The sequence below is a fragment of the Geotrypetes seraphini genome, chromosome 9, assembly GCF_902459505.1.
Source record: "Geotrypetes seraphini chromosome 9, aGeoSer1.1, whole genome shotgun sequence".
In the NCBI taxonomy this organism is placed as follows: domain Eukaryota; kingdom Metazoa; phylum Chordata; class Amphibia; order Gymnophiona; family Dermophiidae; genus Geotrypetes; species Geotrypetes seraphini.
In genome coordinates, this window is record NC_047092.1 from 39,727,526 (window position 1) to 39,748,790 (window position 21,265).

At 41.9% G+C, this 21,265-nt stretch overlaps 1 protein-coding gene across 9 annotated transcripts in view; it reads left to right on the forward strand.

Moving 5' to 3' along the window:
• The window catches only part of TAFA5 (TAFA chemokine like family member 5), a 1,062,361-nt gene that overhangs the window by 306,899 nt on the left and 734,197 nt on the right, over positions 1–21,265 (forward strand). For 2 of the 9 annotated variants that reach the window (XM_033958951.1, XM_033958954.1), the window contains exon 1: positions 588–1,280. The exons of the other annotated variants lie outside the window; for them this stretch is intronic. In XM_033958951.1, coding sequence (XP_033814842.1) covers positions 1,190–1,280 — 91 coding nt within the window. In that variant the 5' untranslated portion in view covers positions 588–1,189. Of the gene's footprint in view, positions 1–587; positions 1,281–21,265 lie in introns of those variants that run through there. 9 annotated transcript variants of the gene reach the window in all.

Below are 21,265 nucleotides of genomic sequence, written 5' to 3' on the forward strand. Positions count from 1 at the left end.
CTCTGGACGCACCCTCCCCTGTTCTGTGGTTAGCACAGGTGAACACCGTCCGTCCTCCTTCTCATCCTCTTCAGTAGCAAACCCCACCCGCCCCCTCCCTTTCTCTTAGCGTCCTTCAGATCGGTGCTTCTCAGCCCCTAGCCAGTCAGCTTTCCAGGATCCCCACAACGAACACGGATGAATAGATTTGCACATAATGAGACTCTGCTATATTCAAGATTTTATCTTGTGCATGAAACATTGCAGAAGTCCCGAAAGCCCCAAGTGGTCAGCTGTTGCCTCCAGGAGAGGGCCGGAAAGCACTTGCTTCAGAGAGCCCTAAGCAACTCCCCCCGCATCAGTTTTAACATGGCCCGAAAGTTCTCCAGCGCCCCTCACTACACCCTCGACTGAACCATTTGCGACGATCAGGTCGGGCCACCCAGCACACTGGACAGCTCCCCGTACCTTCTTCAGCTAGCCTCGTGGAGTTCTGGATGTCCACGCCCCCCAGCAGGTCCTCCTCTCCTCCCATTGGTCGGATCGCCTCTCCTGTGCCCGCATCCACAGGCACGCAGGGAGCTCGAGCCCGGGCCACGGGAGCCGCGAGCTCTGCAATCCACTGCTGTAGCGAGAGCAGGGGGCGGGGGAGTCGCAGCAGCGGGAGGAAAAAAGAAAAAAAAAAAACACACCACCACGGCGCAGCAGTGGCAGCTCCTGCCCAGCTTTGCATTGCGAGCCTTGGAGAATTTGCTGCAAAGAAAACCAGACAAGCAACAGACAGCCAAACTGGTGACGGATCCACTGGAAGCGAAGCCACAGGCGATCTGAGCCTTTGCTTTTCCGAAGCTCCCCCCCCCCCCACCTCGGTCTGAGTTTAACAGACCGAGCCAGATTAATTGGAAGAGAAGAGAGAGAGGGAGAAAAAAAATTCCCCAAACTGCCGGTGGAGGATAATTGCGCAATCCTGCCCAGCGTCCCGATGCTGGAACAGAAAGCTGATTCATGGATCGTTCCCAGCTTCCTGTCTCCAGCTCCCAAGCAGAGAATGGTGCCCGGGACTTTCTTTTAAGCCAGCACTGAGCTGTGTGCTCTTGGAGTGCGTTGTTTTGAGGGGGCCAATCTGGTGGAAAGGGGAAACATTGATGCATCGCTCCGGTGGAAAATCACTGTGTTACTTTCTTGGTATTTACTGAGTTTTCAAACGGAGATGCAGCTCTTGAAAGCGTTATGGGCATTAGCAGGAGCAGCAATTTGCTGTTTTCTTGTATTTGTTATCCATGCACAGTTCCTTAAAGAAGGTAATTATACTTTAATCTTAAGATCCGTTTAATATGTGCACGAATAGGTTCACATTCTAAATATTTTTCCTGCATCGTGTTAAAAGCATTCTCACAATTAGCATTTTTTTTTTAAAAAGATGAAAGCAAGATACATTCGTGTACTTGAAAGCTCAGATGACTGCATAATTATCATTTGCAGATGCAAAATAGATTTAGCAGAGTTTGTCTGTACTTTATTGTGATTTTTTGCACACTGGGTATCTGCGCTTTCAGCTTAGAGGAGATTTCAAAATCTTTAGCAATATTAAAAAAAAAAAAGAATAAGAAAATATCTTATTTTTATATCAGGTTAATAGGTGTCTCGGTCCTCTCTTTATTCAATACGTTTTCAATAGATGGCACCAAAGTTCTATGGAAAGGGCAGGGCAGTGCAGGGAATCCTGATTGTGAGCCCTGCTGCTCAGTTCAGGCCTTGCACCTTTTCCCCTTTAGCATTTCTTTGGCCTGAAAACCACCATCAGCAAGTGAACTATCGTTCACCATGTCTTGTCTATTTTTTTTTTCCTTGGCAAACGCAATGCAATGAGAAAGAAACGCAAGAAAACCAAAAAAGCTAGAGCTTTAAAGATAATATTTAGCAAACATACACACGCAACAAGAACAACAAAAAAAAACCTTGTTTTTCAGAGCTAGCCTCATTCCTGAACTATATTTCCTGAAGTTTACACAGTCAGTAGTGATCTACACTTTGGGAATTTGAGATTTTAATCCACGCCTTTTAGTAAAATATCAACAGCAGATCCATTGGGTGATTCCATTTCTAAGCTTGCACAGTCGAGTCACTGTTCCTGTGGTTCAGCTGAAAGGTATATTATTTTGATTCTTCCCCCCCCCCCTTTATTTTATATGCATTTAAATGAATTCTATTCAGAATTTTTCTGAAATAGATTACAAATTGCATATACCTAAATAATACAGCAGGGTTTTGATAGAAAGTGCTAGATCTTAATAGAATGTGCTAGATCTTAACCACTTAATGCAACTATTGACACAATTAATGATACCAGAGAAGTATCTATAATACCATGAAGGAGATTGATGCTTTTTTTTTTTTTAATGTATTCTATTCATATCCTATTACTTTAATTTTTATAATGATGCTTTCCAGATGTTTATGAAAACTGGGATTATAAAAATACTTTTCAAGTATTTGGAATTTATTTAATTGGGAATTAGGAAATTTATTCCCCCCCCTCCTTCCCCATCTTATTAACTCTATGGCATTAACTGGATAGGCTGAGTGATGAGTTGCATAGCTGTGCTGTTAGGTCCAGGCTCCTACTTTTTTTTTTTCCCCCTGTAATGCTGTATTGTTACACCGAGCTTCAGAACAATAGTTTTAGTAAGTAATAATTTAAAAAAACAGCAACACAACTTATTTAAAGAAGGTTTTTGCTAAATCAAACCACGTGTAAAACTTTAAAAAGAACAGAGCTCTTATTCACACTATTTTTTTTTTTTTAAATTAGAATTTTTATTACATGGATTTTCCACATCCGCAGACACTTTGTGGTCTGCTGCCTACCTATTTGCAAATGTGCACCTGTGATCACACGTTTTACTGTTGGTAGACTTCTTTCAATAATAGAACTGATCCATTTTTTTTTTCTTAGACTTACTGTCTTTTACGCACACAAAGGGCTCCTTTTACAAAGGTGCGCGAGCGTTTTTAACACACGTACCGGATTAGCACGCACTATAGCACGCGCTGGCCAAAAATCTACCGCCTGCTCAAAAGGAGGCGTTAGCGGCTAGCGCGCGCGGCAATTTAGCGTGTACCATTCTGCGCGTTAAGGCCCTAGCGCGCCTTTGTAAAAGGAGCCCAAAGTATCGACGTTAATAAAAAAAGAAACCCAGTTTGTGCATAATATATTGAGTTCAACAGGTGATCAGGGTAATAGTTTCACTATCTAAATGACGGGGTAAACCATTCCACCAGCGCTCTGGGATCAGGAAGCATTTGCTTTTTTTTGTGCTGGTGTATACTGGTTTATAAGAGCAACATGCAAGTTCCACAGGTTCTTCATTTGGGGCATTTGAGGAGAAAACAGATTTTTTTTTTTAAACTGAAAAGTGCAAATTTAATAGTCAGGGTTGCTGAACCATTCTATTTTAAGGTGATTGAAATCTCATCTCTGTTTTAGGATAGCTGCTTCCCAAGTTCATTTGTTTTATTTTATGTGCTCCAAGTCAAGTGGTTGCCTAGGTGAAAGACTGATGTAATGCACTCTTGCAGTATTTTAATACCTGTTATTGAGATTCATTATGGCCATTGAATGCACTGTTCGAGAGTGGGTGTAACAGATGCTCTCTGTCCTAAAATTACCTGATGGAGCAGTCTAGGTCTTTTCTCTCAACATTGATTCCGAAGTCATGTATGTAAACATTCACTGGTTTATGCTGGGGTATACTAATAAGCATTGTTTATGAATTACAGTGTCTGATTTTATTTTTAATCCTGGTCAGGTAGTCACCATCCCCCTTTCCTGTTATTGTAGGGAAAAACTGACAGCCTATAAGAGCTTAACCGGATAGATTGCCGATAAAGTCCGATGATGGAAACAGATAACATTTTTCCATAACACGCATATTTTAAAACATTGGTTTCTCCTATTTTTTTGTGTGTGTGAAACAAATTGTCCTGTGCAAGATGATTAGCAAATGCCAGGGAGTATAGTGTTTCTGAAGAGCCATTGTTTTCATATGCAGGATATGTGTGTATACCTATAATACTTTTTAAAAGACATCAAATAATTCTGTTAAAGCATAGGCATTATTTTAGGATAACATATTACAACTCATTCAGAATCAAGTAAGGTAATGGAATATACAGCATAAGGATGCTGCAATCGGATTTCTAGCAAAAAAAAAAAAAAGAAGACCCATATACAGTATGGCAAATGGAATCAAAATTCTCTGGTATCTGTGATGGTAAAACTAAACATTCTTAGGGGCTTAAAACAATTATTGTTTTTACCCCAAGACTCTATGAAGTGAAGTCTGTATATCTCTAAAAAGTCATATATGGTGTTTTCAGCACTTAGAATAGGACTTGGGAACTGTAGCAAAGTGATAACACCTTTTGAGCCAATCATTATTATTATTATTATTTAAATTGTGAATCAATTAAAATATAGCGAAACATGGGAAACTTTGCTACACCTATACTTCGCCTCACTTTGCATTGACTCCTACAAATGGCTCTCATGTGATTTTTGGAAACTCATTTCTAAAATTAGGCTTTGACGATTCTCAGATTCAGCCAATAAAATGTATCATGACGACCGACAAGCACTCCACTTTTATTAAAGTAAAAAATTTTAATATTTATATATTTTTGGAAGGCATTGGGCGGAAGAAGTTTGAGCAACCTTTTGCTTTCACAAGATCTGAATGTCGTGGTTGAGTTTTAAGAGCAATCTATTGTCCATTGTGATGGAAAACATGAACTTCAAGCATTAGAGCGAGTGAAGTTCAGATCTTCTCCCCTGTGTGTCAAATGTTTAGATCTGAAAGTAATCGTTGTTCTTGGTATAATGATCTAGTTCAGGGGTTCTTAACCTGGGGGTCCGTGGAACCCTAGGGGGGGGTCCATGGATGGGTTTTTTTTTGGGGGGGGGTCCATGAGGATCAGATAAAAAGTAACATTTATATTCACTATTCAGACCGATACTGTTGATTTTTCTCGCAGAAAACGAGAGAGTAGATGTAGGAGTAGTAGTAATGGTAGTACAAAACGTAGTAGAACTTATGCTCCAGCTACAAATATTTAAAAAAATGAATGCTGCTTGTGTTTTTCATTGGGAATATGTTATCGCCGCTGCTGCCCGGGAGGGGTGGGTGGGGGGGTTGGGGGGATGGGGGTTTGCAGTTATATTGTGAAAACTGTTATGACTTTCTGTATGCTGTGTGTTTTCTCACTGGTTTAATAAACATGATTTACACATAAAAAAATGAATGCTGAGATATTGGGGCATAGTAATGCATTTAACTTGGTGTGGGGCCCATTGTAATCTTTTATTGCTTCTATATAGTTGTCATTTCTCTTTAATTTTTGTCTGATTTCCTTCACATCCAGGGTGGGAATGTATTACTACTTTAAATAAGAGTGGGTTATCGGAAGGATATTTACATTTATATTATAGATTACGTAAAGGTGGTAGGGGGAAAAGATTACTTTCAAATATTTGTAAGTTTAAAGTGCTTTTCTGGATTTGTTATATGTTCAGATTCATATGTATTGCACTATTACTACTTGAAAATCAATAAAGATTTATAAAATAAAAAAAAAGAAAACGTAGTAGTAGATCTGTTTTAATTTGCACAAGGTGATTGTATTTCATAACTTATTGATTGATTGATTGATTGATTGATTTAAAAGATTTATCAACTGCCTATTCCTAGGTGGCATTACAGAAGTAACATACACAGAGTAAAACAGGCGAGACTTATACAGCTCTCCCTCACTATTTGCGGTTTTCCTATTTGCGATTTTTTCTTCTTCTAAGTTTCTTCTAATTTTCATCTATTTGCAGGCTGCCCGAATCTCAGCTGGTGGTCTAGCGGTGACGCGGGGCAGGAGCGATCTTCCTACGCTCCTGCCCCGTGCGGAGCCGTCATCAAAATGGCTGCCCTGAGTTCCCGTTGTAGTCTCACAACGGGAACTCAGGGCAGCCATTTTGATGACGGCTCCGCACGGGGCAGGAGCGTAGGAAATCGCTCCTGCCCCGCGTCACCGCTAGACCACCAGCTAAGGTCTGGGGACGCAGGAGGGAGGCGGGGGTGGGTCAGAGCTGGCCCAAAAACTTATTTTCAATTTTTCCCTATTTGTGGGCCATCTCTGCACCTAACCCCTGCGAATACGGAGGGAGAAGTGTACAGATATCTTGAATTACAAAGGAATAATTACATTTTAGGGAGTCGTAATTAAACATCTGTACAGTGCCATTCATCCTGAAGCCAGTATTAATCAGCACATCATTTATTGAAAAGCTTATATATGTCCAAGGATGGGGGGAGGGGTAGCTTTTGCTTTTGTATAATTATAAGGAATGTTTAGAAGGAATTTATTATATGCTTTTATGTGATTTAAAAATTGTTATGGAATGGGGGGAGGGGGAGAGATAAGTGTTAAGATGGATTATTGGAGAATATTAAGTGTTGTGTTTAAGTTAAAATGTTATTATTTGGGGCTCCTTTTATCAAGGCGCGCTACGGGGGTTAGCGCGTCGGACATTTCATCACGCGCTAACCCCCGCGGCAGCCTAAAATCCTAACGCCTCGTCAATGGAGGTGTTAGGTACTAGCGCGGCAGGCGGTTTAACGCGCGGTATTCCGCGCATTAAACTGCTACCGCGCCTTTGTAAAAGGACCCCTTGATGTCACACTTATTATAAGATTTAAAAATGAATAAAGATTTTTTTTTAAAAAGAAAAGCTTCTAAAAATAGTGCAGTTTTAAGTATTTTTAAAAACTTCTGAATATCAGAGAACGCCCTTAGCGGTCCAGTTAATTTGTTCCACAGCGTTACTCCCATGATGGAAATGGCAGAAGTTCTCGTGTTCTAATTATAATGAGTGGCCATTATATTTTGCATAAAAAAGAAGTGTTGTTTTTTTTTTTGATTGTTTACTTTAAAGTTTAATAATACTTTTCCCCTCTTTTACGAAACTGCGATAGCAGTTTTTAGCGCGGGGAGCCACGCTGATTGGCCCGCGCTGCTCCCGACGCTCATAGGAATTCAGTGAGCATCGGGAGCAGCCTGGGCTATTCAGCGCGGCTCCCCATGCTAGAAACTGCTATCGCAGTTTCGTAAAAGGAGGCCTTTGCGAATGTCATATATGTATGAGACTATCAAATTTCGATAGATAAAGTACATTTAATTCATTGCATGAAAAGTTGTGTTTATATGAATATTTCTGGGGAAGGGGGTCCATAGCGTTCATCAGATTTTTAAAGAGGTTAAGAATCACTGCTCTTTATCTTCAATGTTTGGGGATCTGCACACACATCCAGGGCGGGAGGGAGGGAGGCAGGGAAGGGGGATGGATATCTCTTTGATTCGTTTTAATCTTTGATTGAATATATTGGAAGAGATAGGGGGGAGGATATATTCTTAAGTATGGTTATTGAATGAACATAAGTGCTTACTACTTTTTGTTATCTTTGAAAATTAATAAAGAATTATATATATATATATATATAATTCTTTATTAATTTTCAAAGATAACAAAAAGTAGTAAGCACTTATGTTCATATATATATATATATATTGTCACAAACCCGAGCCCAAGGCCGGCCTTGTGCCAGGGAAGAATGATAAAAAACACCCCCTGAAACTAGTCCGGGCTAACCATGTTATCCCTGTTAGGCAAGAACAGGAAGCACAGGCTATGTTTAAACCTAAGGCAGAACACAGCCTGATGAAAACTGGTAGGGCCCCTTTAAATCCTCCATTTTGTGGAAAGCTGGCTAAGCAGGGGAAAAGGCAACCACAGCTGAAGGAAGTTCAGCCCCGGAGTAGGGCTGGGCGTGGTACAGCAGCTTGGCAGCATTTAGAGAGCTGGCTGACCAAGAGGAAAGGAGACAGAGGAGAAGCTCTCAGGTGGAAGGAGCCTCCAAGTCCCCCTGAGACAAGGGACATTGAAATGTTGGACACAGAACCAGATGATACAACCCTGGGAAATCCTGAAGGTGAAGCTATGGATTGTAACACTTTACCAGAGGTGGGACTATGTGAGGAAATGGAAACCAATTAGTTTGGAATTGCTTTTTGTGTTAGGTTTTTTTTTGAATGTTTCCATTTCTATTGAGCATAAGGATTTTCCTGAAGTCTGCTACCTAATGAAATGTATGCTAGCCAAGGGTTTTCTTGTATGAGAAGTTTTTTTGCCTTGCTTACTAAGAGGGCTGCTGTTGGAAAAGAACTTCAGCAAGTTCCTTTCAGAAGGTGTGAATATCCTGGAAGCTTGGTACAGGATTTACACAGTAGATACTTTTCTATTGATAACAAGGAGCCCTTTGACAAATCTGTCAGGCTTTTGCTACTGCATTTAATGGGCATCGCTGCCCAGTGCAGTGTACTATACCTAGTTTGCCAATTTATTGAATAAGACTCTGGGAGAGTCAAGGACTATCAAGAGACTCTGTTACACCTGGGACATTGATAAAGAACTTTGAGACAGATATCCAGACCAGGCTGGTTACTATCATATTATGTTGTATGTTTTTGCCAAAGACCTTTTGGAATACATTTTCTTTTGATGCATTTTTTTGGACTTGCCAGTTGAACAATAAATTTGATTTTTGTTTCATTACTTACCTGTGTGAGGCCATCCTGTTTATACACATAGGTTAAGTTTATGCACAACAGGGACTTCCTACATCTTGAGGAAGCACGCTGGGGAGAATATTAGAAGCGTGGGCCGGTTACTGCGAGCCTTGAGGGCCGGCCACGCTACAATATATATAAAAGAATCACTGCTCTGCTCCTTGTTAGTCTACTGCAGTGCAATTAAATTATGTATGTTTAGGGATTGTGAAAATCATCTAAACCTGAAGTTATAGTTTGTAAATACTAATGAGGGTCAGGGCCGGATTCACCGAGTATTTTTACCATAGGCACAAAATGGGAGCAAATCCTTGCTAAATATGGGTTTTGAATCTAATCTAATTCTTAGGGCTCCTTTTACGAAGCTGCGTTAGTGGTTTAATGCGCATAATAGCGCGTAATAATTTTCCGGCCGCGCTCGCCGCTACCGCCTCCTCTTGAGCAGGCAGTAGTTTTTCAGCTAGCGCGGGAGGTTACTGCACGCTAAAAAGGTGCGGCGATAAAATCGCTAACGCGGCTTCATAAAAGGAGCCCTTAGTCTTATATACCGATCCATCTCCTAAAAATAGGAGCTCAATTCGGTTTACATAATTAGATCACAAAGAAAGATCCATTAACATTCATTGGATCTATTGCCTAAAAAAGCGACGAAACATAGTGGTTTTTAAGGTTTTGTGAAAGATCTGAAGAGATAAACACGATCTGATTTGAGGAGATAGTCCATTCCATATCGCAGCTAGTAAGTATGGAAAGGAGTGTGAAATTTTACTAATACTATTTTGAGATGTCTGTATGTGGGTGGTGGTGGTGGGGGAGGGGGAATTGTAACGTGTAGCATTAGCTCTTGCATTCTTTAAGAAAAACACGCATTAAAGACCAGTTTTCTGAGCAGAGCACCCGTTGCTCTAATACAGGGATCTCAAAGTCCCTCCTTGAGGGCCGCAATCCAGTCGGGTTTTCAGGATTTCCCCAATGAATAGGCATTGAAAGCAGTGCATGCACATAGATCTCATGCATATTCATTGGGGAAATCCTGAAAACCTGACTGGATTGCGGCCCTCAAGGAGGGACTTTGAGACCCCTGTTCTAATACTATGGCTTTTTGTTGGCTTGGAAGGGCTGGAACAGGTTCATCATATAAGATTTAGATTCCAAAGTTATTTAATTTATTTATTTTAACAATTTATTTTCTGCTTATAGCCAAAGCGGATTGCAATAAAACACACATAACTTATCAATAAAACATCTGTACATCACAAACATTAAAACTACTACTGAGCTGTTAGCCGCCAAATTATCCTTAAATGTTAGCACAGACTTACCCCCTCTTTTACTAAGGTGCGGTAACCGATTAGCGTGCGCTAATTGAATTAGCGTGCACTAAACGCTAATCGGTTAGAGCACCTTAGTAAAAGAGGGCCTTAGAGACAGAGGAACAGGCTGCACTAGTTTAGCCCCCCCTCCCTTCTATCAAGCTGCATTAGGGATTTTTTTTTGTCGCCGGCCACTGCGGCAAAAAGGTCTGATGCTCATAGAATTCCTATGAGCGTCAGAGCTTTTATCGCAGCAGCTGGTGTCAAAAACCCTAATGCGGCTTGATAAAGGGGGGGAGGAGCCTTAGGTGGGTGGACCCGAATGATGTAATCAGTTCATAGTGGGTGGGGATTGTTTGTTTATTTCTTACCCGCCCTTATCCAGGGTGAGTTACATATTAACATACAAAGTAAAACATATACATTTGTCGTACAAAACACTTCAAAGACACACTTTAACAAATGCCATACTTACATATCAAATCAAATTACATATAACATACACGTCGCATCAACGACAAATATCACTAAAGGGCAAAACTTTCCAAACCCACACATACATCAAAATTGGAAACAGATGAAGGAGTTGTTGGGTAACAGATGAGGTCTGACAGTGTCTGATGTAATATCTTTACTATCCGAGTTATAAGTTTCAGAGGCATATGTCAGGGGCATTGAACTGTAACTGGCTTCCCACCCTACCAGCATCACTAAATTATGGCAGACGATGACTTAGGGGAGTAATTACTAATATGCATTGGTGAAATATCATGCATTATTCCCTTCTTAACACCTCTTAAATGGCAAAATTGTGCATCATTTTACCGTAATGAATGTTAGCGTAAGGCATCATGGGCTGCATAATAATGAGATGCAAAACATGCAAGCCATCTCTTTATTATGCGAATGAAATAAGGTGGCTTGAATTGAGCTCCACAGGCTGCGTTATTCATGTAAAACTAATGCTCACTCATATCTGTTAACACTCCAGTGCTCCCAGACTGTACAAATAGTCCCCTTGCCTTCTGTGAAAGCTTCCCAAACGACACATTGTATACATGTGTTCTATCCCCATAGCCCCCTTTGGCCTACCTCAGCCAACCTTTGGAGGTCTCTGGAGCCAACATATTTTTTCTTTCTTCCTCCTGCATGCTTCTCCTCTGGTCCTCCTTCCCTCCCCAACAAACATCTTTCTCTCTCTCTCCCTCCCTCTTTGAGTCCAACTTTTCACTCTCTGCCCTCTCCTCCTTCCCCAGTGTAACATTTCTCCTTCCCTCCTTTCAGTCCTCCCCATCCATCTTGCTCTCTCCATGAGTCCAACACTTTCTGCCTCTTGCATGCTTTCTCTCTCTGTCCTTGCCTCTTCCCTTGAGTGGCATCCCTCCTTCCCACCCTCATCCCAACATGCTCTCTCCCCATGCACCATCACATCCTCTCCTCCTTTCTTTTCCATCCCTTTCTGCCAGGTACAGCAGCACCTTTTCTCTCTTCCTTTTACCTCCCCCCTGTCCAGCAGTACCCCTTCCCTCCTCCCCCCTGTCCAGCAGTAACTCTCCTCCCTTCCATTTCCTTCCCCCCTGTCCAGCAGCACCTCTCCCTCTCCCCATGTCTAGCAGTACCCCTTCTCCCTTCCCTCTCCAGCAATACCCCTCTCTTCTCTAGCCTCGCAGCAGCTCACTGTGTAATTTTAATTTAGCCACACAGTGACAGCCAGGTGCTCACCTAAATTATCTGGGCGGAGCACCCGGCTAAAAGACGCTGGGGAGAACACTGCTCCATTGTTCCACTCTAATCTCCCAAGTTCATTTTTCCTCTCTTCCTTCTATGTCCCAAAGCGACTCTGCTTCTCCCTTCCTATGCCAACACAGTCACTCTTCCTCCCTTCCTGTTCTAACGTGACCCTCCTCCTCACTTCCATGTCCCAAGATGCCTCTCATTGTACCCCTCCATTCTGCATCCCTGCTTCCTGCAGGTATTTACCTCCTTTGGCTGGCTCCCAACTCCCTGCCGCACTTTACTTGGCAAAGCCGCGAGCAGCGGCTCTCGCACGCGGTCCCCTGGTCTTCGCAAAGCTGCGATGGGTGGCTTCTGTGTCGTTTACTGACCAGGAAGCCTTCCCTCTGATGTCTGCGTCAGAGGGAAGGCTTCCGGGTCAGCGGGCCGCATTCACGAGCCATTGATTGCTGCTTTGCGAAGACAAAGACCAAGGGACCGTGTGCAGTAGCCACCACTCATGGCTTTGTCAAGAAAATTGCGGCTGGGCGGAGGGAGCCAGCCAGAGGAGATAAACACTCGCAGGAGGAGCGCACGCTAATTGGTTAGTGCACCTTAGTAAAAAGAGGGGGTTAAAGTAATGCCCATGACCTGCCCATAGCTGTGCTCCCTTTTTTTTTTTGATTCATGTGAAATCTAGGGGCAGATCCCGTGCCTAAGGGCTCCTTTTAACTAAGCTGCGCTAGCGGTTTTAGTGCGTGCACCATTGAGCTGGCGTTAGTTTTTGGCGCATAGCGCAGGGTTAGCGCACGCTAAAACCGCTAGCGCAGCTTAGTAAAAAGGAGCCCTAAGTTTATGCAAATAACTTATAATCGAGTCTAATTAGCACCAATAATTGTTACAGTGCCAGTTATCAGCACTAATTAGCTTGTTGAACAATTAATTAAATTGTGTGCACAATTTGAGCACTCAACCAGAATTGTGCGCACAATTTTTCGTGCTTTTTATAGAATTCCGGGGTCAGTTTAGATACCTAATAGCATGCCTAAACTAAACCATGCAACTTTTCCAGATAGCATATGAAAATCTGGATAAAGTTTTGTTAGCCTTGATCTGCTGTTCCAGTAAATTACACAGATAGTATCATATCATTTAGAACATAAGAAACGCCATCTCCGGATCAGACCTTCGGTCCATCAAGTCCGGCGATCTGCACATGTGGAGGCCCAGCCAGGTGTACACCTGGCGTAATTTTTAGTCAAAAAATAAAAATAACACAAGCAGGATACCAAAATAAACAAAATATCACCAAAAGGCATTCACTCTATTTAACCCTCTATCTGAAACAAATTGAGGCAGGGTCCTTTATTTAAATATGTTTTAGCAAAAATGCTTATGGCAGAAAAATGCTTATAGCAAAATAGAACCCCACACATCTCAATATTCTCCTCAGATGAGGGAAAGATCACCGCTGCTCGATTTTCACGGTGCAGAGATTCAGTATGATGCATATCTTATTACTGTCTTCTTATAACTCCCGACAGGCCCTGTTTTGCAATTCTTGCTGCTTCAGGGGAATTAAGTTGAAAAATGAGCTACCTCTTCAAAAATCTTCTTGGAGAAAATTTTTTAGTCACCCATATCCCTCTATGCCTCTCGTAAGGAGATGTGCATCTAGTTTGCTTTTAAATCCTAGGAGGGTCGATTCCGCTATAACCTCCCCTGGGAGAGCATTCCAGGTGTCAACCACTCTTTGCGTGAAGCAGAACTTCCTGATATTTGTCCTGGACTTGTCCCCCCTTAGCTTCAGTCCATGTCCTCTTGTCCGTGTCACATTGGACATTGTAAATAATTTGTTTTTCCTGCTCTATTTTGCCGATTCCTTTCAGTATTTTGAAGGTCTCGATCATATCCCCTCGCAGTCTCCTTTTCTCAAGGGAGAACAATTCCAGTCTCTTAAGTCGTTCCTCGTATTCCAGTTTCTCCATACCTTTTGCTAGCTTCGTTGCTCGTCTCTGCACTCTCTCCAGCAGTTTTATATCCTTCTCTAGGTTGGGAGACCAATGTTGGACACAGTATTTAGTTAAATTTTTGTCCCAAATGCTACAGTAGTTGTATAAGGGCTCTGGGTAGTAGAGATATAGGTTCACAAGCCACCAATAAATGTGTTACTCTGATTGAATGTTGGCCTCATGGAACCACAACCATATTTTGCTTGTAATCTTTGGTAGATACTGGAAAAAACCCTTTAATGTTTTCATTTTAGTGTCTCTTCATTCTGTAAGTGGCTAGAATATGTTAAACTCCTTTGTATCAGGATCAGATGGGCATAGGATTATATTTCACAGTTGTATATCACAATACCCTTTTCTTGGTTCACAACTCTATTCATCAAAGGGGTTTTTTTTTTTCCCCCTAGAAATTTTAAATGTTTGGAAAAACTTGGCTGAGATGATCTTTAAAGATATTCATTACAATGAATGTCCTCGGCAGAATGAGAGAGAGAACCAGTTAAGGGCTTTTTCTTTTCATGCATTTGTAGAAAAATATAAAAACACCCACACACAGATACCTTAAATGATTCTAACCCACGGTTGGCTCACTGTGTTTTCCTAGTAACATGCCTGTGTGGATGCAGGATGTAGGCTGTGTAGTGGTATGCCTAGAAAATGTGCTTCCTGCAGTAATTGCAATCAGTTCTCTTTTAATCGTAATAGCAGAAATAAAGACCTGTTTACTTAGTAATTTCATCAGAAGAAGAGCATCGATTATATAAATGACTTTTTTTTTTTTTTTTTTGCATGTACAAGAAACAAAATGCAATTACCATGATAAGAATGGCATTTGAGTGTGATCACATTTTTTTTTTTTTTGTCAGCGCGGGCGTTTTTGCAAACTTGTTCTGGGGTTGAGACTATGAGCTCATGTCACAACCAAACCAATTTAAACTTAATCATTTTCTTGTAATTAAATCCTATTTTTAAGCAGTTTAGAGCATCGAGTGAACTTGATGGCAGTAATACATTGGCTGTACAGTCTTCATGAAAGCAGGGAACAATTAGCACTTGTTCTGAGATGAGTGGGAAAGAGCTGTTTAAATGGCCATTTTCATGAATACTTTTTTTTTTTTTTCTTTTTTACAGGAAGTGAAGAATGGGTGACACAGGGTGCCATTTTTCCACACTTCGGCTTTTGTGTGGAAATGCAGGTCATCCTGTGGCTAATCCATTCCTCTACATCCAATCTGTCTCTCCAGTGTTTTGGAGAGATGAATGGAGTTGTGAACCAAGAAGAGAGTATTGTGATATATAATTGCAGTCCCATGCCTGTCTGATCCTGATACAAAGGAGTTTAACATATTCTAGCCAGTTGTAGAATGAAAAGACACTAAAATGAAAACATTAAAGCATTTTCCAATATCTACAGAAGATTACAGGCGAAAATTGTTATGTCTGGGTCAACCTGAATTTAAAGCCCTCAAAATAATGTTAGAACTTTCTTAATGGAAACAAAGCCACATAAATACTACCACAGAATGAATACTGCAAGAACCGATGGGAAGAAAATAATAACTATGTATCAAGACCTTTGGTGGGGAGGGATTGGGAGGTTTATGTCACAGCTGAAATTCGAATGCCATTCGAACATGAATAGAGATATTTAATTTACTTAAACTAAGGGGAAAGTGATTGGACACGGTCATTTACGTTGCTGTCATGATCCTATGGGACAAGGCTGGGTTCTGTGGTACCGCAAACCCTACCATTTTGGGAATTTGCTATTTGTAATTGTGCCATATATTTGACGAGGAAACATAGAAACATGACGGCAGATAAACGACCATATTAGTCTATATTATCATTTACTTCATTGGCTGCCTTTGGAGGCAAGAGTATTATTCAAATTTTCCTGTATCTGCTTTAAGCTGATATCGGGATTGTCTCCAGCTTACCTTTTTCCTCATTTTATACTGCATAGACTATCAAGAGAAACTAGAAACTTCTACTTATTTGCTTATCCAAAAATTAATGGGTGTGGATATAAGACCTTCTTAGATAGGACACTAGCATTTCAAGCTGGTAGGCAACAATCTTGGTTAGATAAATGTATTCAGTAAGCTATGTTAACCTATTGCATTTTTCGGAAATTAATTAAGACCACTTTGTTCGATAAGTTTCTTACTTAGTGAGTTTTATTATTGAAATTCTATTTTACAAATATTTGTATTTTTTACTGTATTATTGTATTTCACCGATTGTCCAGCTCTTTTTAGTGTAACCCGCCTAGAACTTTTGGTTATGGCGGTATAAAAGAATAAAGTTATTATTATTATCTAGTCTGCCCATCCACAGTAACCAGAGAGTGGGGGTAAATGGACAATATTCGGACTGGAAGAGCGTCACCAGTGGGGTGCCGCAGGGCTCAGTGCTTGGACCCGTGATCTTCAACATTTATAAATGATCTGGACATAGGTACGACGAGTGAGGTGATTAAATTTGCGGATGATACGAAGTTATTCAGGGTAGTGAAGACGCAGGGGGATTGCGAAGATCTGCAACGTGACATAATCAGGCTCGAGGAATGGGCATCAACATGGCAGATGAAGTTTAACGTGGATAAGTGTAAAGTATTGCATATCAGTAACAAAAATTTCATGCATGAATACAGGATATCCGGAGCGGTACTTGGAGAGACATCCCAGGAGGTGAAAAGGGCGAACAGAATGCTAGGAATGATAAAGAAGGGGATCATGAACAGATCGGAGAAGGTTATCATGCCACTGTACCGGGCCATGGTGCACCTGCACCTGGAGTACTGCGTCCAGCACTGGTCGAAGAAGGACACGGTACTACTCGAAAGGGTCCAGAGAAGAGCGACTGAGATGGCTAAGGGGCTGGAAGACTTGCCATACAGCGAAAGATTAGAGAAACTGGGCCTCTTCTCCCTCGAGCAGAGGAAATTGAGAGGGAACATGATTGAAACATTCAAGGTACTGAAGGGAATAGACTTAGTAGATAAGGACAGGTTGTTCACCCTCTCCAAGGTAGGGAGAACGAGAGGGCACTCTCTAAAATTGAAAGGGGATAGATTCCGTACAAACCAGAGAGTGGTAGAAAACTGGAACGCTCTTCCGGAGTCTGTTATAGGGGAAAGCACCCTCCAGGGATTCAAGACAAAGTTAGACAAGTTCCTGCAGAACCGGAACATACGCAGGTAGGGCTAGTCTCAGTTAGGGCGCTGGTCTTTGACCAGAGGGCTGCCGTGTGAGCGGACTGCTGGGCACGATGGACCAGTGGTCTGACCCAGCAGCGGCAATTCTTATGTTCTTATGTTTATCCCAGGCTCTCTTGAATTCAGCCACAGTCTCCATTTCTGTCACCTCCTCTGGGAGACTGTTCCACGCATTTACCACCCTTTCTGTAAACAAGTATTTCCTCAGATTACTTCGGAGCCTATCACCTCTTAACTTCATCCTATGCCCTCTCATTCCAGAGTTTCCTTTCAAATGAAAGAGACTGGACTCATGTACATTGATATTATGTAGGTATTTAAATGACTCTCTCATATCTCCCCTCTCCCACCTTACCTCCAAAGTATACAGAATGATATCTTTAAGTCTGTCCCCATACGCCTTATCACGAAGACCACACACCATTTTAGTAACCTTCCTCGGTACCATCTAACTCAGTGTTTCTCAACTCGATCCTGGAGTACCCCCCCTGCCAGTCAGGTTTTCAGGATATCCAGAATGAATATGCATGAAAGAAATCTGCATATATTGGAGGCAGTGTTTTCAAATCAAGTGTGCAGATTCAAAGTGGATATCCTGGAAACCTGACTGGCAAGGGGGGGTACTCCAGGATCGAATTGAGAAACACTGATTTAACTGATAGTTGGCTCTTATTACATTTAACTTTGTAAGATGTTCAGAGGAGAGCGACACGTTTGATAAAAGGTATGGAAAACCTTTCATACACTGAGAGACTGGAGAAATTGGGGCTCTTTTCCCTGGAGAAGAGGAGACTTAGAGGGGATCTGATAGAGACTTACAAGATCATGAAGGGCATAGAGAGAGTAGAGAGGGACAGAAAGAGAGAGAGAAAGGGAGACAGAGAGAAATAGAGAGAGAGAGAGAGAGAGAGAGATAGAGAAAGATTGGAGAAACTGGGACTCTTTTCCCTGGAGAAGAGGAGACTTAGAGGGGATCTGATAGAGACTTACAAGATCATGAAGGGCATAGAGAGAGTAGAGAGGGACAGAAAGAGAGAGAGAAAGGGAGACAGAGAGAAATAGAGAGAGAGAGAGAGAGAGAAAGGAAGAGAGACAGAAATAGAGAGAGAGAGAGATAGAGAAAGATTGGAGAAACTGGGACTCTTTTCCCTGGAGAAGAGGAGACTTAGAGGGGATCTGATAGAGACTTACAAGATCATGAAGGGCATAGAGAGAGTAGAGAGGGACAGAAAGAGAGAGAGAAAGGGAGACAGAGAGAAATAGAGAGAGAGAGAGAGAGAAAGGAAGAGAGACAGAAATAGAGAGAGATAGAGAAAGATTGGAGAAACTGGGACTCTTTTCCCTGGAGAAGAGGAGAATTAGAGGGGATCTGATAGAGACTTACAAGATCATGAAGGGCATAGAGAAAGTGGAGAGGGACAGATTCTTCAAACTTTCGAAAACTACAAGAACGAGAGGGCATTTTGAAAAGCTGAAAGGGGACAGATTCAAAACCAATGCTAGGAAGTTTTTCTTCACCCAACGGGTGGTGGACACCTGGAATGCGCTTCCAGAGGGCGTGATAGGACAGAGTACGGTATTGGGGTTCAAGAAGGGATTGGACAATTTTCTAAAGGAAAAGGGGATAGAGGGGGTATAGATAGAGGATTACTACACAGGTTCTGGACCTGTTGGGGCCGCCGCGCGAGCGGACTGCTGGGCACGATGGACCTCTGGTCTGACCCAGCAGAGGCACTTCTTATGTTCTTATGTCTACTTATGATACTTAAATTGTGTGGAGTAGAAATAGTTTTGCCAATTGTTAAAGCTTCTCGTTATTATCACATGCAAATGTTATAAGTCTTTACGTTGTTAATTGTTACATAATTTGGATGGAGCTGGAGCGTGAATACTAAACCCCTGTGTTGAATGTTTCAAATCTTTCCTGGTGGGATATGACGTGTCCATTTTTCTTGAGTTATAAATTAGAGACGAGGACAGGCAACATATGCTAATTGATAAGCACGGGGTTATCGCAGGGGACCTGACCACCTACAAAATAGGGAAAGAGAAAGGAAAGGGAAAGGCAGTAGAGGCTAATATGCTAATTTTTCGGATTGGCATGTGCTAATGGCAAAATTAACACGCAGCCATTAATTTGGAAAACTGGCCATGTCCTGGCCAAAGGAAAAGTGATCTTAGTGCATGGGAAAGACTTGCATAAGGAGTGCACTAAGGCCAGTTTTTTTTCTTCAGTGTAGTAAAAGGACCCCTTAGTTTTGAAGCAGCATATAAATTGATAAAATAAATAAATTGTGTATATGTTAATACCTCGATTAACTAGCATTTAAATGATTTTGCATGCACAGAGGCCCCGGTTCTACAAACGGTGCTTAAATCAGTAGGTGCTGTTGAAAATGACACCTACCACATGTCAATTAAAGTTGGGTACCATTTATAGAATCGAGTCAAGCAGCACCTATCTCTACTCCCCCCCCCCCCCCCTTTACAAAAGCATGGAAGAGGTTTTTAGCACCAGCTGGCACGCTGAATGCTTTGTGCTGCTCCAACGCTCATAGCAACTTTATGACCGTTGAAGCAACGCAGAACAGTCAGGGATGCAGCTCCTCTCGTATGAGGAAAGATTAAAAAGGTTAGGGCTCTTCAGCTTGGAAAAGAGACGGCTGAGGGGGAGATATGATTGAAGTCTACAAAATTCTGAGTGGAATAGAACGGATACAAGTGGATCGATTTTTCACTCCGTCAAAAATTTCAAGGACTTAGGGGACACTCGATGAAGTTACAGGGAAATAGTTTTAAAACCAAGAGGAAGAAATTTTTTTTCACTCGGAGAATAGTGAAGCTCTGGAACGCGTTGCCAGAGGAAGTGGTAAGAGCGGATAGCGTAGCTGGTTTTAAGAAAGGTTTGGACAAGTTCCTGGAGGAAAAGTCCAAGGTCTGTTATTGAGAAAGACACGGGGAAAGCCACTGCTCGCCCTAGATCGGTAGCATGGAATGTTGCTACTCCTTTGGTTTTGGCCAGGTACTAGTGACCTGGATTGGCCACCGTGAGAACGGGCTACTGGGCTTAATGGACCATAATGTGCTGTGTGCTAATGTCACATAGGTATAATATCAGTGCAAAACCCCTTTTTGCCTACAGCGACCATTAACAATCAGGTATGTGCTGCAGCCTGTGGTAGCGTAGAGCCGGCAAGTAAACTTCAGCCCCCCCCCCTCCCTTTATTTTGAGCTCGCTTGTGCGAAGAGCAAGCGCATGCGCAAATGGCATCTACAACCCAAAAGGATAATCTGCGCATGGGTCTCGATCGCTCTAAAGCAATCCGTGGGATCACTGTAGGGCGTGCGTCCGATTGGATCATTTGCATGCTGAATCTGTAGTGAATCGGTCGCTGGGCAGAACTCGGCCACGAATCGCCCAACAACGATCCAGATCGGTGAGTTTAGTGAATCTGGGCCTTAGTACAGAAATTTTATTGGCACTAATTTTCAGCACCATATATAGAATTTCGACACATATAAGTGCTTTCCTCGCACCTAGATCTAGGTGCTCCTTAATAGATGTATCCTAGCTCTGGTTTTTTTTTCGTAAATAAGAAATACCATGACTCGTTAGTGGTGGCATTAGGAAGATACTTCAGCTGTTTCCATTTAAATGGAATTTAACAACATGGTTAATGCTGTTAACTTTAGAACTAAGAGCTTGTTTCTCAAAACTTAACAAAATTGCATTCAGCGAATTGGTGCTTTGAGTTTCACTATTTTTTTATTTTTTATTTAAAAGGCTGTTTTTTTGCAATCCTTTGTCGAAATGTTAATAGACAAATCAAGAGCAGACAACCCACAGAAAAGTATTGACAGGGAATTAGTTCGGGAACAAAAGTTTGTGGCAAATACCACAGAAGTGAAAGGGTGAAAAGGGAAACCGTGGAAGAAAAGAAAACAAGAGGCAGCGAAGGCAAGGTTTTTGGTTCTTGACATTTAGAAAAAGACAAGAAAGTCAACAAATTGCTGAAAGCTTTGGAGTGGGGGTGGGGGAAGCATACCTTATATTTATTTCTTGTCTGTTGCAGAGGAAGAAATTAGACAAGGATTAAGATGCAAAGAATTTTGTTAAAAAGGGGAATCTATAACATCCTTCTTGGAGTATCTTACCCTGATTTCTTGTCTACTTGATGCTTGGTCATATGATCTTGGGGAGGAGGTGGGAGGGGAGGAAGCTGCACCCTAGACCAGGGATCTCAAAGTCCTTCCTTGAGGGCCGCAATCCAGTCGGGTTTTCAGGATTTCCCCAATGAATATGCATGAGATCTATGTGCATGCATTGCTTTCAATGCATATTCATTGGGGAAATC